Here is a 15,173-nt window from a genome sequence, read left to right as displayed (position 1 = left end):
ATCGCTTATTTAAAAAATGAGTCTTTTAAAGCTTTAATGCCACTGGAAATTCTATTCCTGTGAGGTGTACCAGGAAACAAAATATAAGTGATCTGTTAGACTATACAAAGAAGGTAAGTAAGATACACATTGGATGGTACGTCTGTCCTAGCAGCATCCTCAGTATCTTCCCCAGTGGCAGAGTGCGAAGAGGAGAAGCACCAATAAGCCACACATCTAAGACTGCAGCTAGGGGAGGCAGATACCCTAGCTCAAGTAGCAAGTGATCAGGAAGCACAAGGAAGGAAGCCACCTGCTAGGCCAAATTGTGTTTACACTAGGATCTAGTGTACTGAGCCAAGAGGATGCAGACTGATTGATATTCTCAATAAATCAAAGTGGCTACTGCCTCCAAAGCCCATGATGCTGTGCTGCCTCCCCTTTGTCTCCTTTAGCACTTGAATATCTCACCAGACAAACGAACAAGACAAAGCCACTAACCTTCCCCACACTCTTCTTCTCCTCCAGTGTTCCCTATTTAATTAAATGGCACCAATATCCATCACCTGAGCCTGACACTGCTCTATCACCTTGCATCCAGTGAATCACCAAATCCTGTTCAACGCCCACATTTAAGCATATTTCAAATCCATCTCATTTCTCTCCATCTCCACAACCCTTGTCTTGATCCATTTCATGCTTCAGTATTACTCCAACCTAAACCAGTCTGAACAGGGCATCCAGAAGGACTTAGTTCAAAAAGGCAAACTATTATATCACTCTTTCTGCTTAATAGCTTTGCACTGCCTTTTGGAATGAGCCCAAATTCCTTAACACGCCTTAGAAGGCTATTCATCATCTAGTTGCTGCATCTGCCATACTGCATTTCTTTATTACAATGACTGACCTCTTCTAATTTCCAGGCCTCTGGGCACTTAGAACCCTCTTCTCTCCTTCTCTCACCCCCACCTCACCACGTTCTCACCTACCTCTTATCTAGCTAACTGAAGCACTTAGAAATACTTTATCAAAGAAGCCATCCCTGACACCTACAGTAAATGAGCTCTAAGTCCTGTGACCTCTCCCTATCATTGCATTTCTCACTTTATTGTTACTATTCATCATCTGCCTTTACAAGTAGAGTAGTTCAATGATGGCAAGGACTATGTACATCTGAGTAACCAGAGCCTAGTATAGTACCTGTCACATTGCAGAAAAAGAAAAATACTATTTTACATAAATGAATTTGACACAAACTCAGAGGTGAGTACAAATCCAAACACATATTTTTATTTCTTAAGAAATGAATGTATATGTATAATACACTGGGTTTGCTTCATACATTAGTGCCTAATGGATATCTTTCTCAGTTTATTTTTCCAAGAGTCACCTGAAGTACTGACCTTCATTCACTCTGCAAACTGAAACTCTCACAGTACTGTGAGCTGCCACCATGTCATGCAACATAATATATTGCTGAAATAGGAAAAAAAATTTTTAACTAGGTTAATATAAACCCACTCTACAAGATATTAGAAAGCAAGAATGCTATAAAGTAAGCAAGTTAGTACATAAATGCATGACTCTGCCTTTAAAAATGTCAAGACTAAAAGAATATTCAATGTCTTAGCAAAACAAAATAAGAAGCACTTTAATGAGACAGCCCTAAAAACAGTGGAATCAGCCTTCCAGGATTCCAGCTTGCAATAAGCAACAACAGATCCCTACGGCCTCTAAGCAAGCAGTCAAGGGATAGTCTGGCCCTAAAATCCATCTGCCTTCTCCCACATCAAAAAAAATGGGAAACAGAGTACATATTCACATAACAAGAATAACAGCACCGAGTATTTACTTTATACCAAGCACTATTCTACACACCTTACATGTTATCACAAAATACAAATGCAGCTGTGAAACCCACCACAAATTGGACTTACCTTTCTAATGGAATATAGGGAGCTTACAATCGATACTACAGACATAACCACAATGGCTAGAGCATAGTAATAGTACTCATCAGTGGTCCACAGTATAACACTGAATAGCTGGAAAATGTAAAATGGGTTGAGAACCTAAAAAACAAGATTTTTAAGTCAGGTTGAATGAGATATTTATAACCATACAGATTTTCCATCTTTTCACGTAAGAAGTAACCAACAAGATACTTACAGGATAAGCTCTATAGTCCCTAGGGCATATACTACCCAAAGAATAGGGCAAGATGTTAGAACTGTACATTTTTCAACATTAAACTACTAGAATTTGGCTACCTAAGCTTAATTTATTTGCATTCATTTAGATTCATGCCAAATCCAAATACAGACTCAGCTACAAACAGCTAAATGTGTGGATTTAGCTGTTCTTCATTCTGCTTTAGCAATAAAGTCATTTACTTCCAATAATATTGGACAACTAAAGGATACAAAATTTTTAATCAAATGGAACAAATGTTTACTTATTATGAACTCCAAACATGAATTTACTTATAAGTCAAAGGTTCACTGGAGCCCAAAGGGAAGACAAATATGAGATAATAAATTATACTGTTACACTTTCTCTAGTGAAATAATTAAAGATTAAAACCTAAAGGATAGAAAGAGATAATGGAGTCCTGGCAATAAACTTTGTTTACCCAAATTCCATAGTATTTCATCAGTTTCATCAAAGCCGCCCAATGTCTTAAAAAGGATGCTTCTGTACTTTTCAGAACACTTTCACATACATATAGTCCGATTTTACTTAAAAATCAAATGAGATATTCAGAAAGAATTAACTCCAATTTTATAGATAAAGGAACAGCAGGGAGGAAGGTCTTCTAAAGGTCAAAGGAGTTACTGACAGAACCATATTACACACCAAGCTTTTAACTTCTAATCATTACGCTCTGCTACGTTCTAAAGCAACACATATGGCTGCTCTCAGGAACTAACGGAAAACGATCTATTATTTCTACAAAAGGATTCATCCAACACAGCTAACTCTTGATCTTTAGCCAAAAATCAGAAGGAAGACTAGAGAGCCTAGTAACTCTGCTGGGCAAGAGCACTTCCTCCCTTCCTTTACATGCACAATCCTTTACTCACACCTCCTGTACGGCACTGACAACTGAACAGTCACTACGATAACTACTGACACGTGTTCCTCCCAGGCTGAAGGGCAGGTTCTTCAGTGTCAATCACCATGCCATGTTTTGTCCTCCAAACTTCTGGTACAATGTCTAATTTCCAAAAATGTACCACAAAATAGCATGTGAAGAAGAAAACATAATCAACTGTTTAAAAAAAGGGGAGGGGGAAAGACAAGACAGGTGTAGACATCTGTAAGATAGGGCAAGGTTTAGTCGGGCAACCTCCTGAGAGTAAAAACAAATCTACAGATAAGAAAAGCAAAAAATTAGACAACATAAGAAAAGGTAATTCATGCCTCAAATTATTTCTTTACCAGAGAAATATCTTACCTTACCAGTAAAAACATAAGCAAAGAAAAGTTGGAAACAGGAAACCAAGAATGCCTTATTACTTAAATCATGGCTCTTTTCAAATTGACAAATCTATTATTGCAAATGTTGAGACACGTACAATAGTCTTACCTCCTTAATTAGAAGTTTAAAAGCAGAAGGCACTTTCACACTAATTTCATTTACTCCATAAAGCAATTTTCTATAACAGGAAAATATAATAATGGTATTACATTATATAATATAATAATACAATTTAGGGAAGGCATTGCATAGATAAGGCTCAAACCACGACTGCTATTAAATCTGGACCTTATCCACGTTTCTAAATGCTTGTCTTCTACAATCTAAATTCTCTACCTACAGTATTTAAATCAAAGTAGTCAGTACTGGGTAACTATCCTATTGCCATTTATTTCATTCTGGCTCATGTCTCTTTGTATGACAAGTATCTTTTGCACTAGTCTATAATAACCATGTCAGCAAAAGGCTTTCTTATCCATCCTTAAACACAATGGGTCTCAACAATTTTGAATTTAAATTAATTTTTGCAGACTAAAAAGCAAGTAAATTTGAGGGGTCTCGTACCAGTTTTCTAATAAGAATACTGTACTTAGAATGTTTATTTCAAAACAGCGTACATTTGACTTTTTAAAATAATGCTTAAGTTACTTAAATCCTTCCACTTACATTCCTTATAACAGCACTTTCTATATGAGAGAGTAATTCTTGTCTTTTATGAAGTATAAGTCTGAACGAATGAATTTTTTTATATTCTAATCCTCTGAAAGAACAGCTATAGAAGTACAAGAAAATTTCTAACAACTTAAAAATGGCATTTATCTTTAAAATATGCAATACACTGATACATTTTTATACTTTAGCAAAGAGTAATATTATAAAAAAGATTATATCTCCCAATTTACAAATTTTCATTGTGGTAAATTTGAGCTCATGCTTACAAATCCCAATAATATATTTCAGAAAATCTAAGATGCTATCAATTGTAAGAGATACCATTATTTTATGTACTATCAAGAAAGATAAAAATGCTGTCACTAAAGGAACACACTCGACCCAGTGTGTGACACATCCCCCTTTTAGAGATATTAAAATGTGGGAGAATGTGCCCATGAGAATTGGCGAAATACAGCATATTTTCAGGGATATCAATTTCAAAATACCAGCTTCAACATTTCTATAATTCTTAAGCTGAGACATACTCTTACCCAAATAAAATATCAGTAAGTGTCAACTACTATGTCTATAATATTTAAATACCTGTTAATATGTATAACTGTATAGTAAAAGTGTGGACTGTATATACCACTTTATTTAGGAATTTTGATAAGAGAGCTCACTTTAGTTGGATAAAAATTACCTGTAGGCATGCATCCCCTTTGTCAGTCCTGCACTATGCTTTTCATAAATTGACGTACAAGAAACACCTTCATCCAGTCCCCTAAATAAATCCAAAGTTTTTACTTTAAACAAAGTTTAAAATATCCAAATTTCTTAATGCCTCATTTTTCTATATTCCTGACTTTGAAGTGTAACTTCCTTACAAATAGAAACCCTCAACAAAAATTTAGATAATGAATGAGAATTTTAAAATCTCAAATTCCTAAGATAAACAATAATAAAAGGTCTAAGTCTCCAACGTGGCCACTTCTAAGTTATCAAATGTATCTATCACATGATAAGATGGCTCTAAATACTTGTTTATATAATAATATTATTATCCTTTAAGGCTTTGCCCAAGCTGTAAGAGCTAATAAACTAATAAAATTAAAGGTAAATTACAACTAACTTAAGAATTCCAAACTAAAGATGAAAAAAATTTACTTTTAGCTATATAGTTTCCCCTCTTCAATTTCTTAAGCTTCACACTAAGAAATCCTATTCATTTCTTCTTCTTTCATTTCCACAAAAGCATCAATCCACATTCTTCCCTGATCTAACATATACCCAAGAGAGAAGCACAAAATTACACGAGTCACATGCAATGTCTAAAATCTGAAACAACTCTAACTGGAGTCAACTAACATATCTACTTTCCCCCAACATGTCTTAATTATGCTTATTTTCACTGAGATACTAGTCACAGAACTCTACAGCAAAGAGAATCTTAAACAACATTTAATTTATCCTTTTCCACTTTTTTCAGATAGGAAAACTAAGCTCTGTAATTAACTGTTATCATTGGGATAAGTAACTTCTACAAGTTTCTATGGCTGGCAAAGGCCACACGGCAAATATGACATTTTTTTCCCCACGGAGGTTGATGGCTTCTCCAAAAGCAGCAGGGATCAGCTCCAAGTAGAAAAGAAATTTTTTAAACACAATGGCAGCTCACTGCTACTGTTCTATAGGCAATGGTTCTTAACTAGGAACAGTCTTCAGAACTAGGCATGTGGAAATGCTCAGGTCCATTCCAGAACATTCCAATTCCTCAGTGTGTCTGAGGGAAAAATCCAGGAGTGACTATTTTGAATGTTCATAAGGTGATTCTCTTTTTACAGCTAATATTTAAAATTGCTTTGGCACTCTCAAGCAACGATACTTAGTGTTTACCACTTTAACAGCAATAAAAATGGAATCCTAATTTAGTAATTATATAACTTGAAGCCTCTACAAAAAATAAATTTTAAGGGATTACTCCAATTTGTCCTACCCAAATTTGTCACTGTCTCATCTTTATCCACCTAGTAAAGTTAAATTTCCGTTTGTCACTCCATCCCTCAAGTACCACTGGATGGAAGTGTCAGCAAGTTAGGTGATACTTCAGATACTCCGACAGGCCATGAGGGGCACTCAAAGTTCACTTTGAGACTAACCCTCAAAGAAAAAAGGAGCCAAACTCAGATCTGGGGATCAGACTGCTTCTAACTTTTACGTAAATTTTGCAAAGGTACAAAGTAGCAGGTGGGATTCATTCTAAAATGGTTAGTGAGTATTCAAATAACACCAGCGAGTTAATGAATAAGTGAATAAAAGTTATGAAATAAAAAAACCTCTTCAATTTTACATAGCACTGGAATGAATTCCTTTCTATCTAGAACGTTTTCAAGATACTCATAATATAATCCAAAAAAAATACTTACTTTAAGAAATCAAAATTGTGAAGCGTATCATCCCAGAAGTATCTTACACTATGGTGGGTGAAATAACGAATCTGTTGAACACACATAAATGTTACATCAAAAAACATCATTTATTAATAATCAAGTTTACTAACACAAATCTATCATATATAATACCACATATATTAAAATTAAAATGATCACATGTGACATGTAATCTGTTTCTTCTAAAAATACCTAAATTGTATTTTATATGGTGATAGGTATTTTTATGAACATAAATTTATCTCAAGCAAAAATAACTGCAAGCACAAAATTATAGGCTATCCATGACAGCATAAAATCTAACAACTCAATTTTAAAGAAACAATACCTGTTGTGATTGAGTCTGTGAATATCTACTCATCTCATGTCTGTTCTCTTCAGGTAGATTTTCAGTTAAATGAACAGCATGGCCATTTGAAACTTTATTGACTATAGATTTTGGACTCGAAAATGGGTGGGTTTCCAAAGAAAGAAAGCGAATTTTTGCACAAAACCACCTTTTGAATTCATCCTTAGAAAAGAGAAAGAGATAAAAGAATTAACTATGTATATTTTATAACAGCCTATATACTCTCATTTGATTTCCATTCTTTACATATTATTTATGCATCTCTAATTGAGAGAGCATCACTTCCTACTCACTAAATATTAAACCATTTCATGAAAATGCATAAATTCAAATGTGAAGTGCTTTCCATTGCTCATCATTTTTAGGACATACTTCAGTAATACAAAGTCCTGTAAAAGATCATGAGTCGTTTCTTAATTTACCCATCTACATACTGAGACTAAATACTAAAGCCTCTTATGAAATGCTCTCAATTAGGATTTTTACAAAAAAAATCAACCAACCTGGGGTACAGCAGCATCAGAGAATTGACAGAGAGCTGGTCTAGAGACACAGTCCTAACTGCCCAGTGACCTTGACAGACAAGCATTGTACTTCTCAGTGCATCGAAGAAATGAGTGGATTTGATCATCTTTAAGATTCCTTTACACTCTTTTCACTTTGAACACAGATGCTTTAGAAATACTAGGATTAGTAATCCTCATTAAATCCTAGCAATGATGTTCTGTTCTGACATGATTTTGAACAAAGTACACTACAGACATTATTTTACTCCTCAGACAAATCTGCTACACAAACACCCGGACTTACAGTAGTCCTCAGCAGCACCACTTCACAGTCTTTAATTGCAGCTCTAATACAGGTCGCCTTTACCCGCCACTCAGGCAACCAGTAAAGGAGCAGAAGGAGAAAGCCGCCAGTGCAAACCACTCCTACGGAAACTATGGCAAGCTTCCAGCGACTCAAATTATAGCCGTAAATCTCCTGTAAGGACACAGTGATCACATAATTAAATATCAAGTGATATGAGAGATAAATAAGTTCCAAAGTTCTTTGTTTGCCAGATGTGAATTACTATCTTGTCATATATACTGCAAATATTTTCCCAACCCATAATTTACCTTTAAATTTTGTTTCTGGCAAGCTCATTGTCAAAGTTGTATTTTTAAGTAAATACATTGTTATTTACATGTCATGGTTTTACATTTGATTTTATGCTTAGTAAGTCCTTTCCTGCTGACTTAATATATTCATATTTAGTATATTTTCCTAGAATGTTTATAATTTCATTTTTACATTTGCCTTTTTACTTCTTCTAGAATTTATCTTATTATAAGGTAGGATTTGTTTTTAATAAACTTTTAATTTTGGAATAATTTTAGATTTACAGAAGTTACAAAAATATTAAGATTTCTTGTATACCTTTTGTCTATTTCTCCTAACGTTAACACCTTGATACATTTGTCAAAATGAAGAGACTAACAATGGTACACTACTATTAACCGAACTTTGTCTTTATCAGGATTTCACCAGTTTTTCTTTCCACTGTCTTCTTTCTGTTCTGGGATACAATCCAGAATATCACATTGCACTCAGATGAGGTAGGTTTTAACCTTATTTTGTTTCCAAATGATTAGCTAATTGTCCCCATACCACTGTGACTAATCAATTTGAACTCCTGATCCAAACTATTTCAACTGTTTCAGTTACGCCGCCCCCAACAAGGGTTGCAAGATTTCGCAAATGAAAATGAGCAAGGGCTAGCTAGAGGGCCTAGTTAAATTTAAATTTCAAATAAAAAACCAATATTTTTTTGTTTGTCCTATGAAATATATTCCTTGAGTATTTGAAATTCACATTTAACAGGATGTCTTATATTTTACCCAATAATCCTATCTCCCCCCAACACACAGAAAAAGACTGGAGAATTTTTTTTAGTAAGCCGATATTAAATGTCTTTATAAGTCAAAATCAGAAATCCTTTATTTGGGATTACAATTAAGCATTAGCTAACTTAACTTCTTAAATTAACAAATGAAAAAAACATACTTCCTTCCTCTAAGTTTTAACAGTTCACAAGTGAAACAGGAATTATACTAAAACCAGCAGACAGAGATGTTACATAATCTCAATTCAAAAACAGAGGATGAAGAAAACATTAATTTATCTGTTTTTTTTTTTAATGTACTTTCTACTTCCCTAGATAAATAAATTGCAGAGATAAACTCTTCACACTTTACAAGTAAATTATAAAAGCTCGTCACCATTTCATCTTCTTGACCCTGGTTGATAGTCTTCCTTCCTTCTTTGTCCATATCTACAGTGGTTTCAAAGGCCTTGTGCTTCAGAACAGTTGAGGACAACTGAGGGAAGAGAGGAACAAATGCTAGGGAGTTATTTTGTATCTTAGTAGACTATATAACTTCATACTATCAGACTTCTTGTGGTGATAGAGGCATCAAGGTTTAACTGGTATTTAAGTAGTCACTAAAAAAGAGCTAGTTGATCCTGACGACATTTTCAGTGGTGTGCCAGATCTTGAGCCTGCATTACTTACTATCACAAAACTTGACCTATTTCATTAATTTATACTAGCAATAGCCTTGCTACAAAACAATTTAAATGCTGAGAGACACTACTACAGAATCTTCCTTTGTCATTCCCCAGACTCAGAGAAGTAGCCTAGCTTAACCATCTTGAGCTAAAAGTACTCGACGTTACTCAATTTACTGCTTGAAGTCGCGTGAAGAAGTAAAGCGCCAGCAAAGAAACCAACACAAAACCTTTCAGGGATCATCCAACCAATATTCACTAAGCACCCAGGAAACACATGGCAATCCCTGGCCAAGAGTCGATCCCTACAGCTGGCGCACCCTATTGGAGATCACTCAACTGACTCCCCCACTCTGAGCCTAAGTCTGGTAAGCATCTCCCGATTGCTGCTGATGCCTGTGATGCTTGGCTAGGGGAAAACTCACTGAGCTCACTGACAACTTTTCCTGTTTTAAAAAAAAAGAGATTAATTTCAAATATGAGACATTCACACATATTAAAGAGATCTTCAAAATGCAAAACAATGCCAGATTTCTTGTGAATTTTTTGTTTTTGGAAAATATTTTTCAAAAATGTTATTTAATGTAATAAGTTTACTACTGTTATGTCTTATCAAATTAATATTCTTTAAGATATATCAGTCTTAACTAATATAGTATCAATAGATATAACCCACATCAACAAAAGCTCTTTAGACTTCACAATAATTTTCAAGAATGTAGAACGATCTGAGCCCAAAGAGTTTGAGAGCCACTGTTTTAGACCAAGATGATCTCTGTAGAACAAATTGGGAATGTTACCTTCCTTGTTCCAGATACCACACCTCTACTCATCTATCCAGTGTGGAGCACAGGCCTGACACATGACCGACACTCAAAAGTTAACTGTTCAATGAATGACCTGATGAAGAATTTGTGCTAAGACAGCAATGTCTATTTAATGTTTACATGGTATGAATTACTAGCCAAGTAAAACCCAACTGCAGGATTTCAAACTAATCCCATATATAAGACTACTGAAATCTCTTGATTTACATCATCAACAAAATAACCAATAAAAAATATTGATGCCTCCTGCACCGGCACCCAGAGCTTCTCCACCTTCCAGCAGCCCTGGAGATGGGGTCAAAACTAGGTAAGGCCTGGGCTTTCCAAAGAAATAAAACGAAGGAGATTGAATACAGAAAGAAAAAGAAAATGGACTTGGTGCCATACTGGAAAAAAAGCCTTAGAGGTCTCTGGTCCAACCTCTCTAAAACAAGCCACATTATCATACAAAACCCTTTGGGCAATTCAGTAACAATTTCTTCTCTAGGGTAGTGTTACAGCCCTGAAGCATAGTACTCAAGTTGTCCACCATGGTAAGACTGATTCATCAAGCCAATATGACTTGAGGTAGCAGGTATTCTCCAGGACCATAACTGCTGCTACAGACTACGGGGAGAATGAGCAAGGCCAACTCCTTCCCTGTAGAAAAGATCAGCTGTTGTTGTCTGAATGTACAAGTTACAGCCCGATCCTGCAAGGCATTAAATGTCCACGTGCCTACCTTGCAGAGGTAAGGCAAAGGCACTCTGCCTGACACTGTCCCCACTAAAGAATACCAGTCTGGGGTTCTTAACCTTTAGTCTGTGGCTCTTCGCTACGTTCTGGACTGAATCTCAGAATCATCACTCAGGATTCATCAGAGTCATTTTTGATAACCAAATACAGTAAGGCACTGCATAATGCCATTTCAGTCAATGACACATTGCATATATGACAGTGGTCCCATAAGATCAGTACCACGTAGCCTAGGTGTGTAGTAGGCTACAAGATCTAGGTTTGTGTAAGTACACCCTGTGATGTTTGCACAGCAACGAAATTGCCTGTATACCTGTCATTAAGCGATGCATGACTATACAAGTAATTGTGATCCTATTTCCCAACACCACCACCTAAAATGTTTCTTGAGGGGAGAAACTACTTCAAATTCTCATATGGAGAAGACTTCCACTTCCAATCAAGATGGAAAAACAGGGACCTGATCTGCTTTCCTACCTAAAACAACAATCAAATGGACCAGATATATAAAACGATAGTTTTCAAGTAACTGGACATAAGACAATGAAGTAAACTAATACAGACACGGGAAGCAAATTAGGTGAGCTCTACAGCTGACCCAGCTTACAAACTGAAAAGTTTGCAGGCTTGCAAAAAAGAGAGGACAGGAAACCCAGGGGGAGCACAACAGTCTCCCTGAGTTGGAGAGATGAAGCTGGGAGTCTAGGGAGGCACCAGAGCAAGCAGGTTTGCAAGGCAGATTACCAGAAGAGAGATCTGTACAGAGAAAGCACACCGAACATCTGCAAGATGGTCCCCCTCAAGTCTTCAGCTGAGTACTATGAGCACTTGTATGTGAGGAAACAACCAGAGGCCAGGGAACTAACCATCCAAAAGGATTAAGAAGGAAAAAACCATCAGGGCTCAGACAGGGCTACGATGAGTGCCTGTTCCCACCAACCACAGTGGAAAACCTCCTTAGTCACAAGGAATCAGGGAGTATATTCAGAAGGGTTTTGTTTCAGTAATGGGATCAAATTAGCCCTAAACTGAAAATTAATCTGGTCCTGCCTATTAAAGCTTTAAAATAAGACCTGAAAGAATAAAATTGTTTCCAAGTAACTTAGCTGCTTCATAGAACAAAGTTCAAGGATATTTACAGGAATATAAAGTATCTAGTCCCAATGAGTCAGTGTCTGACATCCAATTACAACTTAACGGGCATGCAAAGAAACAAGAAAATACAGCCCATAATGAGAAAAAAAAATCAATAGAAAAGGACCCAGAAGAAAGATAACTGAATTGGTAGACAAGGACATTAAAATAGCTGCTGTAACTGTAGTCCGTATGTTCAAAAAGCAAAGGGAAAGACTGAACATGTTAAGCCAGAGATATGAAAGACATGAAAAAGAACCAAATTGAACGTCAGAGAAAAAGTACAACATCTGAGATGAAAAATATACTAGATGGGATTAAAAGCAGGTTAAACACTGCAGAAGAATCAATGAACCTGAAGACACAGTAAGAGAAACATCCAAAATGAAAAACAGAGAAAACAGACTGGTGAAAAAAAATAAATAAATAACAGCATCAGTAGCTATAAGACAACTTCAAGCACCCTAATATACATGTAAGGTGGGAGGGAACAAAAAATATTTAATAATATAATGACCAAAAATGTTTCCAAGTAGATGAAAAAACTATAAGCCCACAGACCCAAGAAGCCCAACTAAAGAGTAAGCAAGGAAACATTAAGAAATTACACCAAGGCATGTCATCATGAAACTGCTCACAACCAGTGACCAAAAAAAAATCTTAAAGGAGCCAGAGAAAAGAGATGCGCTATATCCTAAGGAGATAGATAGGAATGACATCAGATTTCCTGCTAAAAACAATGCAGGTAACAAGAGAGCAGAGCAACAACTTTGAAGTGGGGCCACATCTTTGAAGTACAGAGAAAAAGAAACTATTCAGAGAATTCTACACCTAGCAAAAATAATCTTCCAAAATCAAAGATGAAATAAAAGACTTTTTCAGACACAAAAGCTGAAAAAATTTCATCATGAGCAAACCTACATCATAAAAAAAAACATTAAGAAAAGTCCTCAAGTAGAAAGATAACTCATGGAAATATGGATCTCCACAAAAGAATGAAGATCACCAGAAATGGTAACTATATGGGTAAATACACAAAACAATAGGATAAAGAATAAGGAGAAGAGGAAGTATACTTTTTGCAAGGTTTTTTGTTTTGTTTTGTTTTGTTTTAATGAGGAAGATTAGCCCTGAGCAATCATCTATGCCAATCTTCCTCTATTTTGTATGTGAGATGCCAGCACAGCATAGCTTGATGACCAGTATGTAGGTCTGCGCCCGGGATCCAAACTCACAAACTTCAGGCCACCAAAGTGGAGCAGGTGAACTTAACACTATGCCCCCGGGCCCCTCTTGCAAGGTTCTTACACTCTACTTGAAGCAGTTTAATATCACTAGAAGGAAGACTGTGTAATAAGTCAGAGATGTGTATTATAAACTCTAAAGCAATGACCAAAATAAAACAGTCATAACTAAAAAATCAATCAACCAACCAACAAAGGCTATTATACAGAACCATAAAAAGTTCAATTGACGTAACAGGAAAAGAAAGAAAAAGGAAACAAAAAAGAGATGAGACAAATAGAAAACAAACAGCAACATGGTTGATTTAAACCTGACTATATCAAAAATCATATTAAATGTAAATGGTCTAAACAGCAATTAAATGGCAGAGACTGTGGTTCTATTTGGTGGGGGAGGTGAGGAAGAGTGGCCCTGAGCCAACATGCAGGCCAATTTCCTCCACTTTGTATGTGGGACACTGCCAAAGCATGGCTTGATGAGTGCAGTGTAGGTCCACACCCAGGATCCAAACTGGTGAACCCCGGGCCGCCAAGGGGAGCATGAGAACTCAACCACTAAGCCAGACAGGTCCTGTGGTTATATTTTTAAAAAGCAAGACTACAGGTAACTATACACTGACTGTAAGAATGCAACTTACACAAGTAGGTTAAAAGTAAAAGTAAGAAAGATATACCATGCAAACACTCTGCAAAATAAAGCTAGAATGATTATTAACATCAGACAAAACAGATTCCAAAGCAAAAAATATCAACCAGGGATAAAGCCATTTCATAATGACTGGTCAATTCATAAAGATAAAATAATCCTGAACATGTATACATTTAACAGACCTTCAAAATACATGAGGCAGACACTGATGAAACCTAAAGGAGACAGAGAAATTCACAATTCTTGTTGGAGATATCATTTAAATACTGCTCTCTCAATAAGTGATAGAACAAGTAAATTTAAAAATACCAGGTAGGACACAGAAGATCTGAACAACATTATCAATCAAGAGGTCTCAGCTGATATTTGCAGAACACTCTACTCAACCAAAGCAAAATATACATTCTTTTAACATGTTAACAGAACATTTACCAAGAAAGACCATGTTCTGGAACATAAAAAGATTCATATCATACAAAGTGTGTTCTGAACACAATGGAAATAAATTAGAAATCAGTAACAGAAAGTAGGAAAGCCTTATTATATTTGAAAACAAAATAATGCAGTTCTAAAAAATTCATGAATCAAAGAAATCAACAGAGAAAATACAAAGTATTCTCAACTGAACAAAAATGAAGACATATCAAAATTTGTGGGATGCTGCTAAAACAGCCCTTAGAAAATTTGCAGCACTAAATCCCAGTATCAGAAGAGAAGAAAGGTCTCAAAATCAAGACTTCAGCTATCACCTTAAGATATTAGAAAAAGAACAGCAAATCACATCCATAGTAATCACTAAATGGAAATAACTAAATTCAGAAGAAATCAATGAAATAAAAAACAGAAAAATCAATGAAACCAAAAGTTGGTTCTTTGAGATCAATAAAATTGATCATTTCTAGTTAGACTCAAATTACCAATACCAGGAATAAGAGAGAAGACATCACTACAGATTCTCCAGGTATCAGAAGGATAATCAAGGAACTTAATTAACAACTTTACACTAATGCATCAACTTTTCTACAGGTTTGAACTTACTTCCAAACAAAATTTAAAAATTTTAAATCCTATCTTTATTGGTCAGGGGATGTCATAAGTTGGTAACTGCTAAAGCCGAG

At 35.7% G+C, this 15,173-nt stretch overlaps 1 protein-coding gene across 8 annotated transcripts in view; it reads right to left on the bottom strand.

Annotated features, from left to right (window-relative positions):
* ATP13A3 (ATPase 13A3) overlaps nucleotides 1-15,173 on the bottom strand; it is an 81,532-nt gene that overhangs the window by 48,003 nt on the left and 18,356 nt on the right. For all 8 annotated transcript variants that reach the window (XR_011503215.1, XR_011503216.1, XM_070509158.1 and 5 more), the window contains 8 exons: nucleotides 9,178-9,276; nucleotides 7,724-7,897; nucleotides 6,893-7,075; nucleotides 6,541-6,611; nucleotides 4,818-4,898; nucleotides 3,569-3,638; nucleotides 1,917-2,051; nucleotides 1,383-1,455 (listed from right to left, as the gene is read on the bottom strand). Coding sequence is in view for 6 of the 8 variants with exons in the window: in XM_070509158.1 (XP_070365259.1) it covers nucleotides 1,383-1,455; nucleotides 1,917-2,051; nucleotides 3,569-3,638; nucleotides 4,818-4,898; nucleotides 6,541-6,611; nucleotides 6,893-7,075; nucleotides 7,724-7,897; nucleotides 9,178-9,228 (838 nt within the window). In the remaining 2 variants the exon portion in view is untranslated. The remainder of the gene's footprint in view (nucleotides 1-1,382; nucleotides 1,456-1,916; nucleotides 2,052-3,568; nucleotides 3,639-4,817; nucleotides 4,899-6,540; nucleotides 6,612-6,892; nucleotides 7,076-7,723; nucleotides 7,898-9,177; nucleotides 9,277-15,173) is intronic.

This window comes from Equus asinus, chromosome 5, assembly GCF_041296235.1.
Source record: "Equus asinus isolate D_3611 breed Donkey chromosome 5, EquAss-T2T_v2, whole genome shotgun sequence".
Classification (NCBI taxonomy): Eukaryota; Metazoa; Chordata; class Mammalia; order Perissodactyla; family Equidae; genus Equus; species Equus asinus.
Note: the sequence above shows the minus strand (reverse complement) of the source record. Positions and strands in the feature narration are given on the sequence as shown.